This window comes from Corvus moneduloides, chromosome 6 (genome assembly GCF_009650955.1).
Source record: "Corvus moneduloides isolate bCorMon1 chromosome 6, bCorMon1.pri, whole genome shotgun sequence".
In the NCBI taxonomy this organism is placed as follows: domain Eukaryota; kingdom Metazoa; phylum Chordata; class Aves; order Passeriformes; family Corvidae; genus Corvus; species Corvus moneduloides.
The window spans coordinates 27,749,331-27,773,079 of NC_045481.1; the positions used below are offsets into that span (position 1 = coordinate 27,749,331).

General features: G+C 35.9%; 1 protein-coding gene and 1 long non-coding RNA gene across 2 annotated transcripts in view; one reads left to right on the forward strand and one right to left on the reverse strand.

The window, feature by feature from the left end:
• Positions 1 to 385: 385 nt before the first annotated feature.
• Positions 386 to 21,513, forward strand: LOC116445472. The gene is made up of 4 exons (XR_004240799.1): positions 386 to 559; positions 13,236 to 13,302; positions 19,521 to 19,587; positions 20,709 to 21,513. It is a non-coding gene; the product is annotated as an uncharacterized LOC116445472 (long non-coding RNA).
• The window catches only part of SCFD1 (sec1 family domain containing 1), a 52,670-nt gene continuing 37,898 nt past the window's right edge, over positions 8,978 to 23,749 (reverse strand). Inside the window, exons 20-25 of the mRNA XM_032112057.1 lie at positions 22,443 to 22,496; positions 17,710 to 17,762; positions 15,269 to 15,302; positions 13,945 to 14,010; positions 11,273 to 11,341; positions 8,978 to 10,320 (exon numbers count right to left, since the gene is read on the reverse strand). Of these exons, the coding sequence (XP_031967948.1) occupies positions 10,297 to 10,320; positions 11,273 to 11,341; positions 13,945 to 14,010; positions 15,269 to 15,302; positions 17,710 to 17,762; positions 22,443 to 22,496 (300 nt within the window). The 3' untranslated portion in view covers positions 8,978 to 10,296. The remainder of the gene's footprint in view (positions 10,321 to 11,272; positions 11,342 to 13,944; positions 14,011 to 15,268; positions 15,303 to 17,709; positions 17,763 to 22,442; positions 22,497 to 23,749) is intronic.

The window sequence follows — 23,749 nt, forward strand, 5'->3', positions numbered from 1 at the left end:
ATTAAGATAATAACGAGCCCTTTTGAAAAATCTGTTTTTATTTAAAGCCTGTGCATGTTTTAGTAAAATCAAAGTAATTTCCAAATGCCTCTCAACTTACAAGCCTTTAGAATACATGATACCTGGTGACAATGAACACAAACCTGCAACAGACTTGGCTGAGTTTTAAGTGCTCTTTGTTATTACTAAGCATTTAAGGTTGTTAAAATTTTCTTAGTGAACTATTTGCAAAGATACCAATAGTTTGGAATTTTGTTTCGTAGTGGTGGCAACTGTAATTTCTTCGATATTGGTGGAAATAATTAAGCTGACCATCATAGGTTTTAATAGGTGCAGTAATTTAACTCAGCTGATTTAGCTCAGCTGATTTTTCTCAAATGTTTGGACTTCTTACTAGAAACGTGATGCATTCAAAAGCTCACGGCATTAACTCAGGGCTTCAGATAAACTGAGTGCAACTTCTCCCAGGCCTCTGTCACATAGGAAGAACTAATGAAGTTGGAGCATTTCTCAAATTTTTCTACTTAAATAACAGTTCATTTACTCAAACTTCTGGAAGGTAAGTTCATGCTGAGTGACCTTGCTTAATTTTTTTTGTTGTGAATAGTGCCATTGCTTCAGTGAAGCCTGGTTTCAAAATGAAAGCTGTTTAAAGGTCAAACATAGTTTATAGCATCATTATTCTCTTCATGTGCTCATTCTTTGGGAAGGGCATTCAGACACCTGATTGTTGCAAAAATATTTTTGCAAGGCAAAAGCTCTTTTTCTACGTGCTAGAAATGTTAGTTTTGAATTCAAGTAAAATATGCTATTTTACTAAGGCTGCAGAGTGATGTGTTAAAAAACAGATAAGATTAGTATTTTTTGTATACTTTGATTTATTGATAAAGCCCATTTTCCTTTTGGAGGTACCTTTCTTGGCCTCCTGCCCCTATTCCTCAAACAAAAGTCTTTAGCTACACATAGCTTACTAGCTTAAGTACACTTTAAAAATGGTAATTTCAGAGCCCTGTATAGCCAAAATTGCTCTGTTCCGGAACGACTCACAGCATGGTCTTTAAAACAGAACACCCAGCCACTAAATGTTCTGTGTCACCTCAAAACATCTGCTGGAAAACAAGGCTATAATAGATACATTGTTCTCAGACCCTTTTTTCTTTTTTTTTGTTAAGTCCTATTAAGTAGCCAGTATTTCATTTCAGTAGAATAGGGCCCTTTTCTCTTGAAGTAGGAAAAATTTTCCTTCTACAAGGATAATTCTGTATGCGTGCGTGCCAGTTCTTTCTTTTACATCTTTTCTTTTACAGTTTCCAGTTAAGAGCTTTTCTAACTCAAACAGTGGCTGTTTACTCCTCTTAGCTGTTTCTTTCCTACCATGCATATGTCTCTCTCCTTCATTCCCATTCCCCCGTTGAACCACTGCTGTTGCCTCACTGCCTAAAAAAGGGCAGTGTTCACACGGGTGGCTGTGGTGCATTTTCCCTTTGCTCTTTGCTAAGTATCTGCTGCTCTCTGGGTTCTGTGCCACATCCACAGCCCTCAAAACAAGTAATGTGCATTTTTCCACAAACGTAACCTCTTCTGTGGTCCATGGGACAACACCGTCCTGTGGAGGAGATGTCCGGATCAGCTGGGTATTTACGCTACAGCATTGGCTTCCATCCATGATTCCCCTTCCCTCTTTCCTCAAAAGTAGTGTGTGAAATGAGATGGAGTATGCTTAATCTACAAGGAAGATTTGTAGTTGCTTTTAGGTCTACAGGTCTAGAAATTTAGAAGATAAAAATAGCAACTAAAGGTAGCTTTGGGATTCAGAGAGCTCATAACCCAAGAAGACCCTTTGGAGGTAGTCAGCCGAGAAGGAATCTCCTGAGGCCTTTCTTTTTATTCATCCTTTGATCAAGAGTGCTTGCCCCTGAAATGGCAAAGTTTAAAGACTGTCTACAAAAGCGTCTGCTATGAGCCAGCCCCTGAGAAACGACTGTATCTGTAGGCAAACTGGAAACAACATTTCCGCTGCCAGATGAACTTTCAGACAGTTACATTTTGATCGCAGTGGGGAAAGGAAAAAGGAACACTGAGTTATGAAAAACACTTCTATCAAAATAATAACAAAAATATCTATTTCAAGTTAATTGCATTCCATTTAAAGTATAGCTTATGATATCGACCTACCAGTCAGGTTTAAATTAAATAGCCAGCAAAAGAACTTGATGTAATTTGATGAGTAATAATTTTATTTTAATTCATATCATCATGTCAACTCTTCCCATTTCGAAACAACTGACTACCGACTTCTTAAATTTAGATGTGGGGAATCTTTCAAACATGTAATGAAATAAAAGCACTTCATAAGGAAGACAACACATTAATCTAAGTATAACTGTGGTATGGAAAATGTTAAGATTCTTAAAACCATGTTTTGTATTTAATAATGAAATTTGTGTGTGGAAATTTATATTGCAGGTCTGCCGTTGTAGTACATAAAATACTGATGTTTTTTATGAGTTTTGATGAATTTGGGGATGAACAAAAGAACACACAAAACAGCATAAGATGCTGCAGTTAGGTATTCCATTATTTTTCAAGAATTGGATCCTCACAGAGTTGCATAACCCTGTAGGAGTACCAGTCGCTCCAAAAGACTTGGGAACCTGATTGTGTGCATTGCAAGGCAGTCCACTGGCATAAACCGATGTTTTCTTGTGCTTTCTTTCAGAATAGCTGCAGTGGTATTCGTAGCAAAAGATGACTTTAGTTTATATCCAGCTTTTGCCTGATATGTTGACCTGGCTGAGATTCTGTTTCCTTTCCAGTCCAGTCTTTCCAATAAAACAACAGTAGGATCAACCTAATGTGTTTTGTCTCCACCTTTATTTTGTATACCCACAAAGTTTTGTAGAGTGGAACTGGAGCTGTGGCACCAAACAGCATGCAAGATTTCAGAGGCACCTGCAGTCACTTGAACTGCATTTTCTTTGTGCTTACATCTTCTGCTGACAACAAATACTCTTTGTATAGGCAGCATTCATCTTTTCCTGGTATTCGGTACTGTGCCTAAATATGTGAACTTTTTCACCAGTTCCTTGGTAGACAATTCTTCTCATGAAGAATGCCAGCGTAGACCTGGTCTCACACCTGGCCCAGCAGGGTGTCATTTTTAGATGCTGGGGTTTCCCTCCTGGCTCTGTTTGGTGACAGATGTTACCAACCATATGTGGTCACTTGAGGTTCATGACTTAGTGCTTTGCTCTTTCCCCGGCCATCCTCCTGTGAAGGAGAGAGAAGGAAGGGAGAGAGAAGTTCTGTATCCTGGGACCACCCCTGGGATGGAGCCCACTGTTATTTCTTGGTCCCCTACTCATGACAGTTGTGGGAAGGGCATGGGAGCCTGTGTAGTGTCGCTGTAGGTTTGCTGACTGGTAGGATTACTTTCTCTCCTTTACTTCCATTTTAGGGGAGAATCCAAATCCCCTTGGACTTGTGGTGGAGTCTTTTTATGATCCCTCCCCCTTCACACACTGCTGCCTCAGTGATTGCTACACCTTGATGCCTTGGGAATGGCCTTGCTCTCCATTTTCCTTCTGTAAAATAGGCTGAAATCGCTTCAGTTACCAATCCTCATCACACTGAACAAAGAAAATTGCCTTTCAGTGAATACACTTAAAGGTCTCCTAGCTTTTCTATTGTCATTGTAGAAAAAGTAAATATATATTATATGAACAGCATCGAAATGTGGCATATTAACTAAATTATAGAGATATTTGTCCTTAATATCTTACTGTGAAGATTTCCAAAGAATGCCGTCCAGATCTCATCCTTTCTGTAGCCAGAGTTGCACTTATTTTCTTAGCACTGTTTTTGTTCCCAAAATGCGTGTTTATTAGAAATAGGTAACAGAAAGCAAGGTCATCTTGTGCCAAAGGATTCTTCTAAATGTGATGTGTTTTTGCTTCAGGAACTTTAGCTGTACAAATATTTCTGTGGGTTTGGGAAGGGAACTAGTAATTTCCTTTGAGGTATCACTACAAGTATTCTGGGGCTAAATCCTTGTCTCTGCTGGGACACTGGAGCCTGGCTTGGATACAGGTGAGCTTGGCACTTGAAGCCCAGATCCTGACCAGACAGAGACTGCACATAGGGAGGCCGGCCAGGAGAGTAGCAGAACAAATTACTAATGACACCTAAAGGAGGAAAAACAATTTGGAAAACATCACTGTTTGATTTGCTGCTCATGATTTGACTGCCATGATTATAAAACACCAGTCTTCATGAAGTTTTCACTGACTGTTTGACTAAGCAGTGTCCTATCCTACAGTATGGGGACTGTGCTTTTGATTATTGATATTAAAGTTGAGAGGGAGAGATAAGAAAAAGAGAATTAATTCTAACTAATAAGTGAGAGGTATTATCATTAAAATCCCCCCTAAACTGGCTCTGCAGAAGAGTGACCTCTTTTAGGTTCACCTGTTTTCACACTGGGCCGTGAGCAGGCACAAATTCAACCTTTCCAGTGAGGAGCGAGTATGGTACCATTCTCCTACCTGAGAGCCCTGGGCTGGTAACCTCAGTGCGGCTCCTTGTCCTATGCAAGGCAAGGCTGACAGACAGATGCCTCCCCTGGGAAGAAGTGTGGTCTGCAGAAACATCAGAAAGCTGGTGATGTGGTCGACTTGTACAATTTCCCTGTAAGAATTTCAGAACAGTCCCACAGCATAATGTGGGGGTTTTTCCTCCCCATTCTCCTTCAAACTATCACTTATCTCTCGTATGATAAAGGTGATTTCCTGCCTGACAGAGATATAAAACTCACAGAAAGTAGACTTATATAGTTCCCTTCCCTGTGTTGTAGTGTTTATCTTCACATTGTTTGCTTTCAAAGAGCTCATCAAAGCATGGTTACAGTGAGGAAAGGCTGGCTAGCCAAAGCTTTTTTCCCTGGGAAGACAAAAAATATCCTCAGTACTGCAGCTGGACAGACTATGACATTTAGGAGTAGGTCATCCTAAATGACATCCTACTTCCTTGTGAGTTACCAATTCAAACTGTATCTGAATGGGGCCCATGGCTGATTAGTTATCTATGGGAACAGCCTCATGTTCCAGCTTAAAAGTGAATTTACATCCCAGCTGAAGCTCAGCAGTTTAGCTGTCAACAATCCCAAGAAAATGAAGCAATAGACATCCTCCAAGACGACTGGAACATACTGGTAAGGGAATCTGAAGAAAAAATTGCACCAGCTGTGTTTCACTTCATTGATATCTAAAAAGAGAGGGTTTATTTCAGTGCTAGCAAAACTGGCAATACAATTAGCTTTGCTATTACACAAGCTCTACACAAGAAAAGTGTGCTTGCCTGTGAAACATTTCGTGTCATAATCCATCATCTCTCCCTCATTTCTTTTGGTTTTGTCACCCGATCTGAGAGTCTCTGTTATGGACACATAACAGAGAACACGCTACATAAAAGAATGAACAAACCAAGCACTGATCACAAGGGATTTGTAGATGGAAGAAAATGTTGATCTTATTCAATCTATTTCATATGATGAGTATTGTGCTCTAGAAAAAGTGTACATAGATATTTGCACTTGAAACAGATAAAATACATATGTGTTGATTTATGGTTTAAAAGGTCTTTTGAGAGCATGTATCAGATTGAATGTCAAAAACATTTCAGAACAAGAGTTCCCATTGTCATTTGGAAACTTATACAAGGTGTAACAATTATTGTCTTGGTTTAGAGATGCAGAAAGAACATAGGAAGACTTGCCATTGTAGCTGAATGTACAAATGGTCCTAGGTCATTTCAGGGAGTAAATTAAACAGCTCAATTAAGTCTAACACAAAAAATTATTCGAGCTGACCTGTGTAGTTTTACTCTCCAAAGTGAAATAGGAACAATCCTATTATTTGTTAAAACTTTATCTTCAGTATGATTTGAAAGCCTTTGAAGGTCTATATGCAGAAAGAAGATACAAATTTATTTGGGCAGGGAGAAAAAGGTAGGGGAATGGTTTTAGCTGTAGGAAACACTATGGAGAACTGTATTCGTATCAGGCCACTGCTATTAGAACCAAATCAAAACCTCCCAGAAAGTACTGAAATAATCCACACCAATTATTGTTAAGGAAAGCTATATACCCCTTCTGGGACTTCATTTTCATCCATTGATTTTCATCCATTGATTTTCATGATACATGCATAACACAGTTAAGAATTCAGAGCAGTAAATGAAAGTTGTATTACGTGTCTATGGTGAGGTGCTAAAATCAGTTTTCTGTTAAAGCATTACGTCTGTGATCTACCCCTTTTACATTGCCAGAAATAGGAATGTACACATGAGATGGGGAGACTGAAGGAGGATCTGGAAGAGACAGATAAAGGCTTTTGGGCATATGAGTCTGGTTTCACAGGATAAAGATCACTCCTCCGTTACCAAATCAAACCAGTCAACCTATGCAATTATAAGGAGGAGCTGGAATAATATAACATTTTAGGAATGTAAAACTTAGTCCTACTTGGTTTGCTTAAGGGGAAAGACACGAGCAGATAAAGGGAAAGATACAAAGTTTATAATCCGAATTTAAAAGTCTAGTAGCAATTGAACTACCTGGTTTATAATGGTTTATAATTGTAGAAAAAAAAAATGATGCATTGGTGGATTCAATATGCAGATTTTTGTATGCCGTTGAAGGATGGTACATGTTGCAACGACGTGACCATATTAAGGAGCAGAATGTATCTGAATATTGTTGAAAACAACTGTGACTGCTGCACAGAACAGGGTTACTAAGCCACTTCCAAATAAAACAGAAGTGGGTCAATTCATCCACTGATCTGCAGTAAGAAATATTAACATCTTCTCTGATCTCTGAAGCTACATAGAATTCACTGACACTGCAGCTAACTTTTCTGTACCACTAGAACACTGGCCAGGCTTGGCTTTCTCTGAGCCAGAGCCATCTGTCAGCAACGAGTCACAACTAATGAATGATCCAAAGAGAGGGAGCGGGTGTCTCCACTGTCAGTAAATACAGGATATGACATAGTTCCAGCCCAACACCTTTTACTTCAGATATGAAGAATGCAGCCGTGGTAGTTTGGAAGGAAGTTCCCATGTACCCACTTATAAACCTTTTACCTCCTAAATGTCATAGGATTGCTCTAGTCAACACACTGAACTAATCATTAAGCAATTCCATTTTGGAGTATAGAATTTATGTGGAAAGAGAAATGCTGCCCTTTGTTCAGCTCTAGTCCTGGAGCCATGCATGCACAGCTGTGTTGGCTCTGTAACTGTGACTGATAGCATTGTTCCCATTCTCTGTAGAACCTGTGGATTTAGGGAAAAACCTGCTATTTTACATTCCATTCAGATTGATGTAAACACCATCAATCAACAGCAAAATTTACTTCTAGCTTAAGAAAGATTTTTATCTGATTTGCACCAGAGAGCATCATACAAATAAAGAGCATATAAATGAAGTGCTGGTCTCCAGAAGCTTTTTTCCTTTATTCTGATTGTTACATTTTTTTTATTGTTACTTTTTTAGTGTCTAATTCTGAAAAAACCAGAATTTTCACTAAATTCACCATTAAGTCACAAAATATCCACCTAAATATTCTAAAACCTTCAAATTAAAATGTCAAAATGTGAATGTATTCTGAAGTATGTGCAACTATTTATAAGGTCTGTCCATACTTCCTGGAAGATCGATTGTCAATTTTCCACAGATGAAGACTAGACTGCTAATTTGCTAATTTTCTTCCTGAGAACAGGTACAGCACTTGACACTCAGCCGTTTGCTGTCTTTACTTACCTAAATAGGACGGTGGATCCCAATGAAGAATTGCCTGTCCTGAGATGTGGAAGCTGAAGCTGCTGTGCCAGAAGCCAGCACGGCCGTTGATGCTGCCTCACCAGCTGGCCCTGTCAGAGCTTTATGAACAGAGAAGGGGCTAGAAAAGTTCCAAACCTCACTGGTCTTCCATGCAACATGAATGCTGCAACTTTACTTAAAAGACTCACTGAGCCAGGCATAATCTCTCCTTTAAGCACAGGCCATTGAGGGACCTTTGAAGATACAAAAGGCACCATGACAACCATAAACTCAACCAGTTTACCAAAGAGAGAGCTTATTTTTAACACTGTTTGCCTCTAGATTAACCAGAGACTTCTTGTACAACCTTCCACATTCCTAAATCCACAGAAGTACTTGGGAAAAGGGCCATGTAACAAAAACCAGCATGCCACAATTCAGGTTGCATTAGCAAGGAGGAAGCACGAGGTAGGCACACAGTTAGAGGTACAGAGCAGTGCATGCCTGACTTAGAGGTAACAGAGAGCTTCAGGACTACTACTACAACAAACCCAGGAAACTATTTTGGAGATGAAGGAGAAGAATGCTTCAAGTACAAAAACTGTATTTATTAATTTTTTTTAAAAATCCCAACTCCCAAACTGACCAGTGCCTGCTTACACAGCAGACCTGAAGATCCAGCTATAAAGCTGGGCACAAAAGCAGCCTGTCTCCAGAGGCACTGTAAAGACAGAAAACAGATTTTTGAATGTAGCCACCAAAGTAAATTCTTCTATCTTTACACAGTTTACTGCAAAAGCAAATTCTGTAAGCTAGGATTTAGGAGTGCTTCTCATTCAAGTGTGCAGTGCCAAGATCTGGACAAAAACCAATTGGCAGATTTTTCATAAGCTGGTTGTCAGCTGCAAGGTTAAAACTCTTTGCACAGGAAGCACAGTTGAGGAGGGATTATTTCAAGAGCCTGGAACAAACTCCCACAAGAAGCAATAAACACTTTAAATATAATTTTCTTTTCCTGACACACTTTGACCTTGTTTTTGCTAACAAATATAGCATATATATATATATATATATATGGGGAATTAGAATAACAAACTGCATTTGACAGTGAGCCCTTGCTTATTGAAATCTGGGACAGCGCTCACATGCAACAACTACAATGAACAACATAGTAAATATATTTATTGACTTGGTAAAATTAGAAATTTATAGCAGTATTGTAGAGTAGCTTACAACACTTAGATAATTAAATAACATTATTACTTTTTGATAACATGGTCTAGATTACACATTTTTCTTGTGATACTTTTACAGAATAGATCAACTGCATATCTTGTACAGATGCTCTGAAAAACAATCTAGTTGGGGAAAGGGCATTTAGTGCAAAACTAACATTCAACATTGAAAAACAGTGCAAAAAGCACTACTGAAAAATTTACAGTAAGCCAGTAATTCTCACACTTTGCTAATAAACCCACAAAATTTTTTTCCACTTTTTGAGTGTGTTAGGCCTTGTTTTGAAGTCATATTATTGCTTCACCAGTAGCAGTGCTGTTTCCAGAGAAGTTAGAAAGGCAGAGACCTCCATCTATAAAAAAGAATTTTGTTATGCTCTCTTAATTCCTGTATGCCTTCTCCAGAGATATCATTACTGGATTCTTTAAACTACTAACCTGGTCCTACCTAATGGAATTGTTAAAAACTGTATTTTAAATATGTGCTTGTAAAACAGTTAAGAGCTGTTTTGTGAGTATGACTTGGGTTCTTCCCAAACATAACAGTCAAAGCAGTTACAATAAAAAGTGCAGAAGAAAACTATTAAAGATTTCAATTTTACAGTTTGAAACTGACTGTGTTGGCAAGCAATTTTCTCTTAAGCTTAATAGAAAAGCTAAATTACTGTACCTGAAACTTGTACTGAAGGTATCTTCCAGTACATCTTTCGACCATAATGCAAAGACTGGACAAATCAAATAATGACTTAGGTAAAATAAAAAGGTAAGAACTAGAAGGAGTTCTCTTGCACTAAGGCTGTTTGTCTGTGGCCCTGAAAGGCAGTTCTGTTCTTTTGAATTTTGTTAAATAAAGATACTCTGGCCATCAAGAAGAACATAACTCCTAAAGACAGACTTGACCTTTTCTTAAAGCTGTTTACTGTATCAGAAACTTACATATAAGAACTTGAAAATGCCATACTTTTCAGCCAGTTCTGTCATATACCACAGCTAATACTGCAATTAAAATAGAATAATAGTGAAACTGACCCCCACCAAAAACACAGCAGGTTTTAAGTTTTATTTCTGAAATGCTGATATACACCGTATTAATTACAGGTTTTTTTTTTTTAAAGTTATCATATTAATGAAATGGGTTTAAGTTTTAATATAATGACAAAATTAAAGGTAGGAAGATAATCTGAATGTTGTAACAATTCTCAGTTGTCACGCTGCCATCCAGGTAATGGTGTTTCAGTCTTATTTCTGGCCAAGCTGGGATAGCTAAACATGAAGAGACAAAAAGTCATTAGATTGCTAATCTTATTCTTTCAGACAAACTAATATCCAGTTTATACAGCAAATATTTCTGTCCTATAAGCTTTGTTTGTCTCTGAGAATCAAAAGTCTGCTGGTAATAGAATATTTAATGCATACCCTCAGAGGAGAAGACCTGAGCTTCAAATCTTCAGATTTGAATACATCTCATGAAGTAAAGGTACAGTGTACACAGTCAAGACAAAAAAAAAAGTTAATTAAGCTGAATGAGGAGTTAAAAGCTAGCAAGTACCATTCGTGTCCTCGAAGTGCAACAACAATTAATTTAGTTCTTTAAAATGTAGTTTTGAATAATCACTTGTTCTCATCTTACTAGGACATAAAACCATAGGTGGTGACAGCTACTGAAGGGCTGCTATTTGCTGACCACCATGAGTAATTTTTATTTTGTATCTGTATTGCAATGAGGCATAGAGAAGTAATGATGTTTTTAACATCACTAAAAGACAGATTTTAGTATAGGTATGGACACCAACCTCCCACTAGGCCAGTACTTTTATATCTGTATATCTATAGATATTTATACACCAGGACAAAGGTTTAAAGATCTTGTAACTTGAAAAAGTTGCAAGAATACCCTGGAAAGACATGCTGTTTGTGAAAGTTCCAAGAACTGACTAATTTTTTTTCAGTAGAATTTATGTAAAGGCAATTATTATGAACTTGTTCACCTGCATTACCTGTGAACTCACATTGATAACAGGCCTTCAAGAGAGAATTATAAATAATGACTTGAAAACCCCACTTCAAGCAAATGAAAATAGGTAACAAGAACATGTATTAATCTCTCACAGATTAATCTGGGGTTTTTTTGGTAAAAATCCATGGAGACATAGAGTTATATAAATTGATTTACAGATAAGTAATAAATATTGTAGAGATTATCAAAGTTATCTACCTGTTTCATAAACTGTGTAGCATTAAAAAGTTCACTGCAGCCATACAGGACATGTTTGCCTTGTTTACTCTACAAAAGAGAAGTCCATAAGAAATCAATTATTTAACAGAATAGCAGAAAATTAACAAGTGGTACTTTTTTAAGCATCTACAGAAGGAAATTAAGGGATATACTAAATTCTTTTGCACAAAGCAGTATGCTAGTCTCGTCTTGGAGGCTCCCTATGGCTTGCAATTTTGATGACACATTTTCAGCATGTTGAATTGAACTTGGACAATACATTTATTTTAAGGCACAATCTACCTTAATGACATTATAAATATTTGCTTTTTGACATTGTGAGATAGTCCATTCTAGCACAGAACTACAAATAATTGGATTTGAGGGCTCCTCTTAATTCTTCTACAAAAAATCCCCCAAATGTCAAAGCTGAATGAACATTGCTTCCTGTTTTAGAAAGTTTTAAAATACTTTCTCTGTGGTTTCAGAGGCAAACTGGCAAAACGGACAGTGCTTAGAAAAACAAAGCAGTGAATAAAATCTCTGTGGTATCTGCTTGCAAGAACAGAGCTGTTGATTTTTCTCTTTTTTATTCTGGAGAAAGACTGATTGAATTTGAGAATAATTAATAAGCTACATCTGTGGAAACAAGAGATGCTGGAAGTCTACCACATGGAAAAGCAAATTTTGTTGGATAAGACTGTGTCACCTGGGAGAGGCACACAGGTTTCCAGGTGCCGGGAGGGAGAATGAAGGTTTTCATTAACCTTCCTTGTTTTTTGAAGAGCAAAGGGCTATGTGGAATAAAGGAGTCTTCCCCCTTGGCAGGTCATCTCCCATTGCTCAAGTACACAGTCTGAGTGGAGAAACATACAGCACCCCTCAGCTGTGACAACTGTGATGAAAAACCTCTGTTCACAGGCTCCAGAAGAAGAAAGAGTATGTTCAACTTCTCACTCTCCATAAGATCTAACATTACCATTTCCACAGTTTTCAGTTCCTTCTGTCCTCTCCATCTATGAAATGACCTCCTGTTTGCCCTCTTACTCCACTGAAACTTCAGCTTCCTGCCACTTTATATGAAGTGCTGAGTGTTTAACTTGTCATCACTCAAGTGCCTTGTATATACACATACACAGCAAACCTCAGCTCTGTCAGCATGCAGCTAGAACCAGAGAAGTGAACTAACCTCTAGGGAATTCAGAGATTTTTTTAGTAGGAAGTAACAAATACTCATGCTACTGGGCATCTTTTGGATTGATATAGTACCTAAAGTGGCTTTGGGTAGACTAAGGAGCAAGCTAAACATTTGACAAAGCACTCTGCCACAGGCAGATGCCTCACTGAATTAATTATCAAGGATAGTGATGAGTGCTAAGCCAAATCTAAATGATTTCTTTAATTTACATTCCTCTTCCTATCCTTTCCCCTCTCCAGACCAGCTCTGTTCCAAAATGGCTGCCTGTTACAGGGAGAAACTCAGCACACATGTTCTGACTTTGCATTCTTCAAGATTTACCTGGACATAAAGCCCTCATGTGCTTTGTAGAATAAATGTTTTTCAATGATTAATGCTCCATATTTATTCTTTTGTGTGAAAAGCCTCAATCCTGTCTACCAGAGGACAGGACAACTGTACCATGAACAAGGTTAAGATCAGGAAGAAAGAATGGTAGGCTGCTGCTGGTAAATAATTTATTACCTTCTTCAGAATTTTACTAAGGTTACTCCTGGAAAAGTGCTTAAATAATTTAATTCCTGGAAAGTGCTTAAATTCCACTCCTGCCTCCCAGGAACTGTAATGATTTAGGTATTTGTCTCCATCCACTGATTTTTGGTATACATGTGTTCTGCTAGTCTGGCCAGTTGGAACCAGAGAAATTAAATTGTTACATCAGCATTACACAGTTGGTTACATACTTTATTCCTTGTGTATATGACACCTTGTATGATTTCTACACAGAATCAAATGATGCAGTTTAACAAGAATGAGCTTCTATTAAATCAGTACTGAAAACTTCTAAATGTGGGTAAGTAATAAATGCTTAGATATTGATGCCAATCTGATATTTGCTGTAACAGATAGCACAGTATTTGCATTATGTTGGCTTCTGAAACAACATACTTTATGCTCAAGTAAGACTGTCATACAATCAAATGCTATTATCTGCAGGTCTGAGTTTGAACTGACTCCATATTGCCAAGATGCATATGAAAAAACACTGGGGTATTTCTTTGCAAGATTTATGAAAACTAGAGAATTCTAGTTCCTTACTTTCAAGGTTATGATATGCTACAGTTGCTTTATTTAACACCAGCACAGGAAAACTACTGACAGGACCCTAAAACAGGTTAATTCAGTTTGCTACATCTGCTGACAGTTTTTAACAATGTTGGTGTGTATGAACACAAAATAAAAGAGAATGCAGTTTGTTTACTCAACTCCAAAGAGCAACATGAACAAAATACAAGAAACAGTAAGTTTTTGTTGGTCTGAACTAGTAATCCACAATTTCTACTTACATTCTTTTTTTCCCAGACTCGGTATAGAATAAGGATGTTAAGGCTAATTTCATAGACTTTGTCTCCTAAATACTAAATATTACAGAAAACATGCTCTATCTGGTTTCTATCAGTAAGTTAAGGACTACAACTGAGAGAAGTACACATACCTTTATGTAGTCAATAAGATTTTGATATTCAATATAGTTGCCACCTCCAACTACAAATACTATGGCCTAAAAGACAACAGACACATTATTAGAGTATGCATTCAAGTTCTTCAATTTCAGTAGTGATACATCAGATTGTTAAACCTACAACAAAAATCATCACTATCACACTGCAGTCTCATAAGAACTGGATACAGAACCACTGCTTCCTATCCGAAAGAAGATATTTGAAGTTTTGGTAGGATGCAGAATAGCAAGCTGAGAGCTTTTAGCGTGTTACTCTCTTCTATTAAGACATACTTGATACGTATACAGTTTCAACATGTTCCTTTTTTTGTCTGGAGATGTGACCACAGGAAGAGTTAAAATATTTCCATGGATGCTTAAGAAATCATTTGGGCTGTAAATAAAATAGTTCTGTCATAAAGAAATACACTTTTTCATTATTTTTTCCCTTCCCACCTACTACCAGCAATAATTTATAATATTACAGGTAAAGACCACCATTATTTTCTGGGCTGTGTTTAAAAGAGAACAATTCATTACTAGAAAAAGGGGACTTAATAGTTGTATTATTGTTGTTAGCATACATTATCCAAAGTTGTTTGACCATACTATATGACTTTTGCATAGACTTTATGTTACTACTGACATTTTTGGTACGACCATCTGTAGCCATACATATATTTATGATACCACATGGTATTTCTTTAGTTATGGAAGATAATTAGGACGTTTCATGAGAAATCCGAGACATTTGTATATTGCCAAGGCAAATATTTTGCTTATGAAACTTGGTAATAAGATCAGATATGACCTTTACTATTTGTAAATACTTATGTAGAAAAATACTGAAAGTTACAAGCATTTATATGAAATGGTAACATTCATTATTTTGCTTTTTTCGTTTAATTGCAGAGACTCTTTAAAATAGTCACTTAGTCACCTAGTGGTCAACACTGTAGTTTAAGGCTGGACAAAGGATTAAATCTACATTAAATCAGCATTCTGAAAACCTGGTCTAAAGATGGGGGGTTTAAATTGCTCACTCAATTACAATATTAGTAAATCCCTGTTAATCACCTTCAGAAGAATTTTCTGTATTTTTTTCTCCAGTATTAGTTAATGCTTACATAGTCCTTTGAAGATGAAAAGCTTCAGAATAACAGCTAATGATAATTTATACCAGATATAATTAGTCTAAGTTCTTTTTTGCAAATAAGACCTCTCATTTTCTTAATCATGATCATCAAAAATGACTGTACTTCAGGATTTATTTATTTTTAACACATGAACATTGAAAAATAATTTCTACATGACTTACCTCCTGGAATGGATTTTTATTTCTTGGAACTGAGCTATAAAAAGAAACACAAAAAAACCCCAACACAAATTTCATTACACATTAATAGAAGTATGCAAAATACGCATCATGTACCCACTGTGTTTACGGACTACTACGTAATATTGGACAAAAATATAAAATAGAACAATAACTGCCTTTCTGCATTCATCCTCCAGGTATTTGATTTAAATGACAACAATCTTCCATAGTTTAAAAGCTCTAACTACAGTGCTGTTAGGAGCAAATACAATGAGTAAAAAATGTCACCAGCATTAGCACAATTCATGGCACTTAGAAATCCTGCCTCCTGGAGTCCTAGCTAGGTAAGCCAGTCAGTTTGCAGTGCCTGCAGACACACTTACTAATGCTTACAAATCTCAAAAACTACTATAGGCAGCAGTTATGTAAGGATTAGATTGATTGAAGGAGGAAGAGGAAAATCACAAGTTTGTGTGGTACAGACTTCTCCATTTGAGTACACAGGCAGGTAGAAGGGAGAGTGGGAGAAACCTCCCTTCCTGCATCACCTTGCAGCTTCAGAGGGAAGGGGAAAGTGAAGAAAAAGCTGTGAAGGGTCAGTCTGCTCTCCTGCCCTTTGCTCTCACAATACCACTGCCCTCCTGCCCTGTACTGGCCTGCAGCCCCAGGTAGTCAAATACATCTTATGTTCTAACATAGATTAAAAACTGCATTTTCCCCTATTTCAAGACATTTTCGCTGAATGACCACGATCGACTGACTCAACACAGATTCCAGTGTATCAGAAAAATAGGTTTCAAAAAGGAATGGCTCTCTCTAATGTGTTGCTTTGTCTGTCAGGAATACTACAGACTTCCCATAAGTAAAACTGTTACCCCAATTCTTGCATCTTTTGAGTATGATATGACAAATCCACATACATTTTGGGTCATCCTCTCAGAGGACAAGGCCTGTTTATACTTGAGATAGGCTTTACACAGGATAGAAAGATACTGTTTTGCTAAGACTGAATTACTGCAATGCAGTTCCTACTCTATTTAAAACATAGTAAGTGGAAATGCCAGTATTTCTTAAAATGGGAGTAGATTAGAAAATAAAATTAGTCACTTTTTAATTAAATCCATTAATTATACTATTTTATAGCACTTTGTCAAGACAACTAACCTATGTTTTTATTGTCTACGTAATATTTGAAGGGAGAATTAGACAGACCACTATGAGTTTTGCTCAAATATGATTTAAGGAATATAACTTGAGTTTACATAAAAATCCCAAACAAGAAATTAAAAGCTCTTCCCTATGACGATTATTATAGCTACACAGAATGCCACATTTATAAACTGCTGTAAATGAATATTTCTACATTGTTTAAAGCAATGTAAGAACTATACAGAGTGGAGAAAAAAAGTGAGAAAACCCTTTGGCTTGAGTGAAATAAATCTTTGCACTTCTGCAAAACATCCACCAAAAATGCTATAAAAGCATAACAAAACAGTGACAGTTGAAATCAAAATGAAACATAAAATACTAGCACTTTTCTGATAATTTCAAAATTTGCTTATCTTTGAAATGATATAATCTGTAATACTTTTCAATAAAACATACATGTCCACTTACTTTCCATGTTTCAAGAACAAAAGCAGAGACAGAATTTTCATGCAAATAACTAAAACCAAGCCTGAACCTACTTTATCCACATTGATCCTGTAATAAACTGGTGCAACTAAATGAGATGATTGTTTTCTCACAGGTTCGATGACAGTTATTTTTAGAAGGTATATTAAAATTAAGTATCTTCTCTGTTTCTAGGATATTAAATTAGGTGAGACTATCAGACAGTTATTGTTTAAAGATACAAAGCAAAAATAAAGATTACTGGTGTAATTCCTCTTCCTCTCTTTTACTGGCAAAATAAATTATATCCAAGTCTCCCTTCACATGCACATGAATATAAAATGCGCCCCATCCTATACAAAAGTGAATGAAGTCAACTTTTAATCATTTTTTTTAAACATATTAACAAAATTATTAAAGAAGGGTTGTATTCAAATCAAAATAGTAACTGTTTAAAAAGTGACAAAGAAATTTCTATGCACTATCCAATGACTATTTAACTTAACAGTGAGAACTCACAGAGTTTCAAAGAAACCAAGAAGTACAACTATGAAGAACTCTAACATCTATTATTGCTAAATATTGATGCACATTCCTGTGACTAAACTGATGTACATGTTAGCATTTGTTTTTTTAGATTCTTTTTTTCAGTGTTATAAAAATTTATCTGGTTGATCCAAGTTCCCAATTGTGAATTCCTTCAACACCAACTGTCTTGACTTGGAATTAATGACTAAAATGAATTACTAGTAGTCAGCAAGTAAAATAAAAATAGATTTTGTTAAGTTAGTCTTTTCATGGAGTAAAATGAAAGAAGCAAAACTCACCTGTCACTGCCTCGTAGCATCTTGGGGTCAAAATATCGGTAGTCATCTGTCTCCTATTAAAAAGTATGATTTTATCTCAAAAGATTGGAATTTTGGCTTATGAATTTTTGCTTGTATATATTACATTAAACATTACATTAATTGTTCAAACCAGTATCATTTTCCATCACATCATTCTACGTTAATTGTGGTATCCACTAGTATTTATAAAGTTTGTACACAACTGAACCAGTACAGAATAAACAACAGTGAGAAGCTATGAAGGGTGCTATTGAGCTTTTTATTTCTGGTTCATCTAAAATTGACTATCACACACTTTCCAAAAAATACACTGGTTACATAATAAATCCCAACAGAAAGACAGTATGCAGAAAGAAAAATTAAGTTGTTACCAGCTTTAGAGGAACACTGATGGTTAGTTATAAACACCAAAATTTTCCAGGTTACGGAGATCTGCTACTGATTTACCATTATAAAACAAAACACTTCTGTGGCAATGAGTGCTAAAGACAAGACAGATCAAAATCTGCTACTGTTATGTAACTTATCCTTCTCATTTCATGATTTATGACTACTATTAAACCAAAATTAAGCTCTTGAAGAAGAAATGACTTCCACAAGAATTTGAAAAGTTTTACTGTCTAAACTACGCAAAAAATTTCTTCACACAGAACAGAGAGGCCCTTCCAATATTTTTACTGGCAACAAGCAGGATTTTTGCCAATCAGTATGGATGAAAAACAAACTCCTTAGTAACTCCTTCTGACAACTTCTTGGCTTTCTCCTGTTTCTAGACTACATTTTTATCCAGGTACTGTGAAGTTCAGTTTGTCAGTAAACTGCATGCAGAACTAAGTTGATTTCATCTGTGTGCTTACATGCAAAGACCTCTGAGTTTTGGTGATTCTGTAGAGCAGAAATAATACTTCTTGAGTAGTAGACATATTGTCTGGGGAATTTACTAGAGCTCACAAAGCATGACTACCTCTAATACTAAAAAGTATTTAACATACATGTGGTGGTTACACACACAGAAAATAAATCTATTTGATATTACAAACTTTTATGTAATTACAGAAAATAACTCTCTTATCTTGAAGTTTGGCTTTTTTAAAAAAATAATTTAGATCTAATTTCACACTGAATCTCCGTAAAAAGCTTTTATTTGCTCCACTGGGAATTTCAACTACTGGAGTCTGCCAGCATTCATGATTTGGCAGCTTCATACCTAAAGGTGGTATAGCGACTCTGGGGTAATGAGAGAGCTGGGAATGGACAGATATTGATTGACTAAAATTGAGAGGTATTTGAGAAACCTTTACCTGGGATAAAGAGATGCACTTTTTCTGCTTATTAGAATGAATTACAGATTAATAACAGAACTAAAAATCAGAGTTAATAAACACATGACAAACATTTACTCCTGAACATATTACTGCTGTGTTTTTTCACTGTGGGCTTGTATAAGTAGACACACGGCATGTGGTAAAGCAATAGAAATGTGATAACCTAGGGATTTTTTGTTGTTTTTGTTTAAACACACTACACTATTCCTGCTGAAATCAGTGCTGAGGGGGCAGGGAAAAGAAGCCCCACTAAATTTTATTTTCTTTAAGATACCTACTCTGCCAGTAAAAACAACTGTATGGCGCTTTCCTCACACACAACTGAATTGGTGACTTCCCTAAGCAATTCCAGAAGAAAATGAATACTTCTGAGATTATAAACTTAGTTTTCAGTATTTCAAATTATAATAGGAAAACACCCATGGAAATGTCATTGACTTTCAGTCTGTATTTGTTTTTCTGCAGAACCTAACAGGACTACTTTGGATTAAGGAAACCTGCTTTCAGAATTTTTCTTTGTAATGCATGAAAGGTAATCCTACAATAAATCCTACCTAAGTTTGAAAGGTCCCATATACACTGAAAGGGACAGTATTAACCAAAATACAGATTCATTAATATACATCACAAATAAGATCTATCTACTTCTTAAGTCAATACAAATGTACACACTGTACTGACAGAGGCTAAACCACTTTGTAAAGGTTTACTTTTCGAAGACTGTCCTCACTCAGTAATCAAACCATTTTCTAGAAGATCCTCAGAATAATCTCCGTAACTCTATAGCAAATGATGGTCAATTTCATAACTATGGATTAAAATTTGTGTATACTTGACAATAAGATTTTTTTTGTTTGTTTAGGAAGATTTAAGGTTTTAATCAAGCTCTATTTAATGACACCAGAACAAAGCAAGTATGTTATTAGTTTTATGAACATTTGAACATATTATTTTTCATCAATTATGAACATATTACTAAAATACAACCTTAAAAGCAATTGCTTAAAATCGTGCTTTTAACAATAAATATTATTATTTAAAATACCCACAAGTAACTGATTACTTTTACGGTCATCAAGGAATGTTTCTGAATACATTTTTCAAGAAAAGGTTAACTATAGTTAATCTAGGAAAATTTAAAAAATTGCAAGATGGCATTATGGCCCCTAAGAACTGTTCTAGCATTTCCTGCTTCTGAAAAACTTGAAAAGCATGGGTGGCAAGGGTGTAGACTTATTTGTCCTTGCTGGGGAGACAAAAGAAACAGCAGAGACAAGCAACACACAAAGTAATTTACAGACAGCCCCACAGAGTTTTGCACAGGATACCATTCTAAATAGGTTTAAGATTTCAACTAACAATAATATATGTGAATGTTTGTGGTACAAGTTGTATTTACATTTAATCTATTTCCTTTACTGTTTCAGTTAATATCTAGAAAATAATTTACATTACTTACATTCATTGTAATAATTGTTTGACTTCTCAATAATCTGCTCTAATTTTGCATTAGGCCTTTTATCTGTATGTACATTTCATACACTGATTACTGTGGCTAATAAGATTCCTAGAACTACAAAGGAGATTTTTTTCTGTGTTGTAAAAAAATAAAATCTTGAACTTTTTTACTCTCTCTTTTTGTTTTGCCTGCAGTGCAGCAGTTTTCTGTTCTGGGGAATAGAAAAGAATCCCACACATCAGAAGATGAACAGAAGCCACAATGGTGTATTTCCACACATTGACCTTTTCAGATACAATTTCACTTCTGTTGATGGTACAGCAAGTCTAAACACATTCCACAATGATTCTCTGGCTTGCTTCTTTTAGCTGAAACTTACTCCCAAACTTGCTGTCAGTTTTCCTGCAGGTTAGGAGAATCAGTCTTTAGGGATTGCCTGGTCTCCTATGACTTGAAAAGTGGGACTCCCTGTTTTTTGCCATTGAGTATCAGTCTCTGCCATGGCAGTGGAAGAGGAAGCTGCTGACTGACAGATGGCCCAATCACTGCTTTTTTAAGCGAGAAGATCAGTGTTCTCTCCAAATTATCAAAGTGCTGGTAGCTGTTTTCTACTAAGCAAAATGTGAAAAAATCGAGTCCGAAAAAAACCTCCTATGACTTGTAAACTTTTCTAATTCAACTCCTAAACTTGTAGCCTGAGGAAGCTAATGTTTACTTTTTAAAAAACTGTTTGATTTTTCACCTTCTTGTAAGTTATCTATAGTTTTAATTTCAGCTTTCTATGGTAAGTGTTGTGGGTGACCTCTGCTGGTTGACTAAATAAAGTAAGCCCTGTACATTCTCCAAGTCTTTCAAACAGGAAAAACAATCCACTAACACTGGAAACAGTGTAAATGCCTTTGTTTGTTATGAGGAAGTAAATTATCTGCTAAGAATCATGACGTATATCATCTATGAAGTACAGTTTAAGAAAATAAAGGATTACTTGCATGTTGATAATTTTCATATTTTACCATTATTTTTCTCTCTGTACATACAGTTAATACCTGAAGGTGAAAGTGGACTAAGAAGAATGTTTTAAATCTACTAACCAGTGTGAGATATTACAATTGTATGTCTCTGACTGATGCTGATGGCATTAAAATAGGAAGACTGATACGATGTGGCAAACATTAAAGCTTTCTAAATGAGGAGATTTTCTCTAAGAGGTGACTTTTTCAGGACAAGTATGTGCACAGGTTGGTTGTATATAAGGAACAAAATACATGGCAAGAAGAATGCCTTCATGCATAAACACTCAGGCCTACTTTTAGTTGTAAGTTCTAGTAAATGCCTTGATTGTGTCAGTAACATGTAAGCATTTCAAAAATTTGTAACATATGAATTTAAAATAGTCTGGGTAAATTTTCACAGAAACAAGGCAAGAAGAGGACTTTTCTGACAAAAACCACCTCTGCTTGCAAACAGAATGACTGAATCAGTAGTAAAATATTTTCCTCTGCATAGCAAAGTTTAAAGATGCGGGAAATGTAATTTTCCCTAATACACCTCTCTGTAAATACTTCACTTCTGAAATTGTGCTCTTTAAAAAAAAACCAAACACCTTGACACAAAGAAAATTTCAGTCCACAGGCTAATGCAGAAATTTAGGAGCAACAGAAGCTCAGTACAACACAAGTCTAATAGAAGCACAGAATAGGAAAAAGCTAAAAAATATTAGTTCAAATGAGACACCATAAATTGCCATTGTTTAGAGACTAGTGAAAAAAGTCTTATTAAATAGTTATGAAAATGGTTCTATTCTTGAATACAGCATGATTGGATTCAACTGCACTACCATGAAAAAAATTAGCCATAGCATATTACATATCACAGCTTTAAGATTTCGTTTGTTCCACCTCTCTCTGTATGAAGGCAATTGTACTCACAGGGTTTGACTTCATCTCCATAAGGTTGTCCAAAATACGTGTGACTGGCAGATTCTGTAAAATATAATGTGTAATTAATGGAATGCTGAAATGCTTACTAAGAACTATTCCCAGTCACATTATTACTTACGGAAGAGTTTACAGAGCATTTGAAATACTATTTTAAACAGTTTTCCTCTTATGTTCTGTAAAGGTTAAGCTTATTATTATCACCTGAATTACTTTTCTGTAAAAAAAATGCAAACATCTAAGGTGCATATAGCTAGGGGACAAAGATAAGACATAAAGTGCAAAAAAAGTGTGAAGATAAGAACAGAGCTGTATTTAGCTATTACCAACATATGCAGACGTGATCAAATATGAATTCTTATTAAAAAAATACTTTGCAGTTAAGGAAAGAATTTTAAAGCTGATGCTAATAATTAAGGGTGTAATTCTAAAACAGAACTAATGTTGTCAAAGAAATGGGTAAATAAAACAACCCTGGCAACAAATGCTTGGATAAACTGCAAAGGAATAAACTGGTGAAATTCAAGATTACTGTTCTTATTTAACACGAAAAATGTCACCTTGCACGAAATACCTGAATATTAAAGAGTTAAACTACTTCAGTTATAATAAACTGAGGGTGAGTTTACGTAGCAACAGGATTGGAAATGGGTCTTGACAGAATGTATCAAAAGAGGACATTCCAAAGGATGATCTACATATTACACTGAAAAACCCATGTGAATCCCTGAATTAATGAAGGAAAAATAAAAAGTTAGCTTTAATAGAAATACCACAGACCTACATTAGGCTTACAAATATGAGGAAGAATGGCTTTTCATCTGGCTACCCTAAAATACCTGGAGAAGAAATTAAAAGCCAGAAAAGGCGTATCTTGGAAACATTGGCAAATCGACTTCTTGCTCACTCAGAATGGAAAACAATGCAAGCCATTTTGTACAGAATAATATTAACTCTTTAAAGCCACACATTTAAAGAAATGACAAAATGTTTAACACAAGAAGAGGAGAAAGTCTCCTTGAGAATATAATTATTTTCTATTATTACAAGGAACAGTTTATCTGAAGAGTTCTCATAATATATAACACACAGGCAAGCTGCATATTTAAATTTTCCTCAATCACATTTCATGATATACCACTGAGTTGTAACTCTGCAATGCAGATAGCTTATCATATCTACACATAATGAAATTCCTGCAGAATTAACTTCATTAACTACCCTACAAAAGTGAGACCCCATTTTTAAACTTTTATGTGATAGCTGATACCTTTCATGTTATGTCTATAACAGGCTGA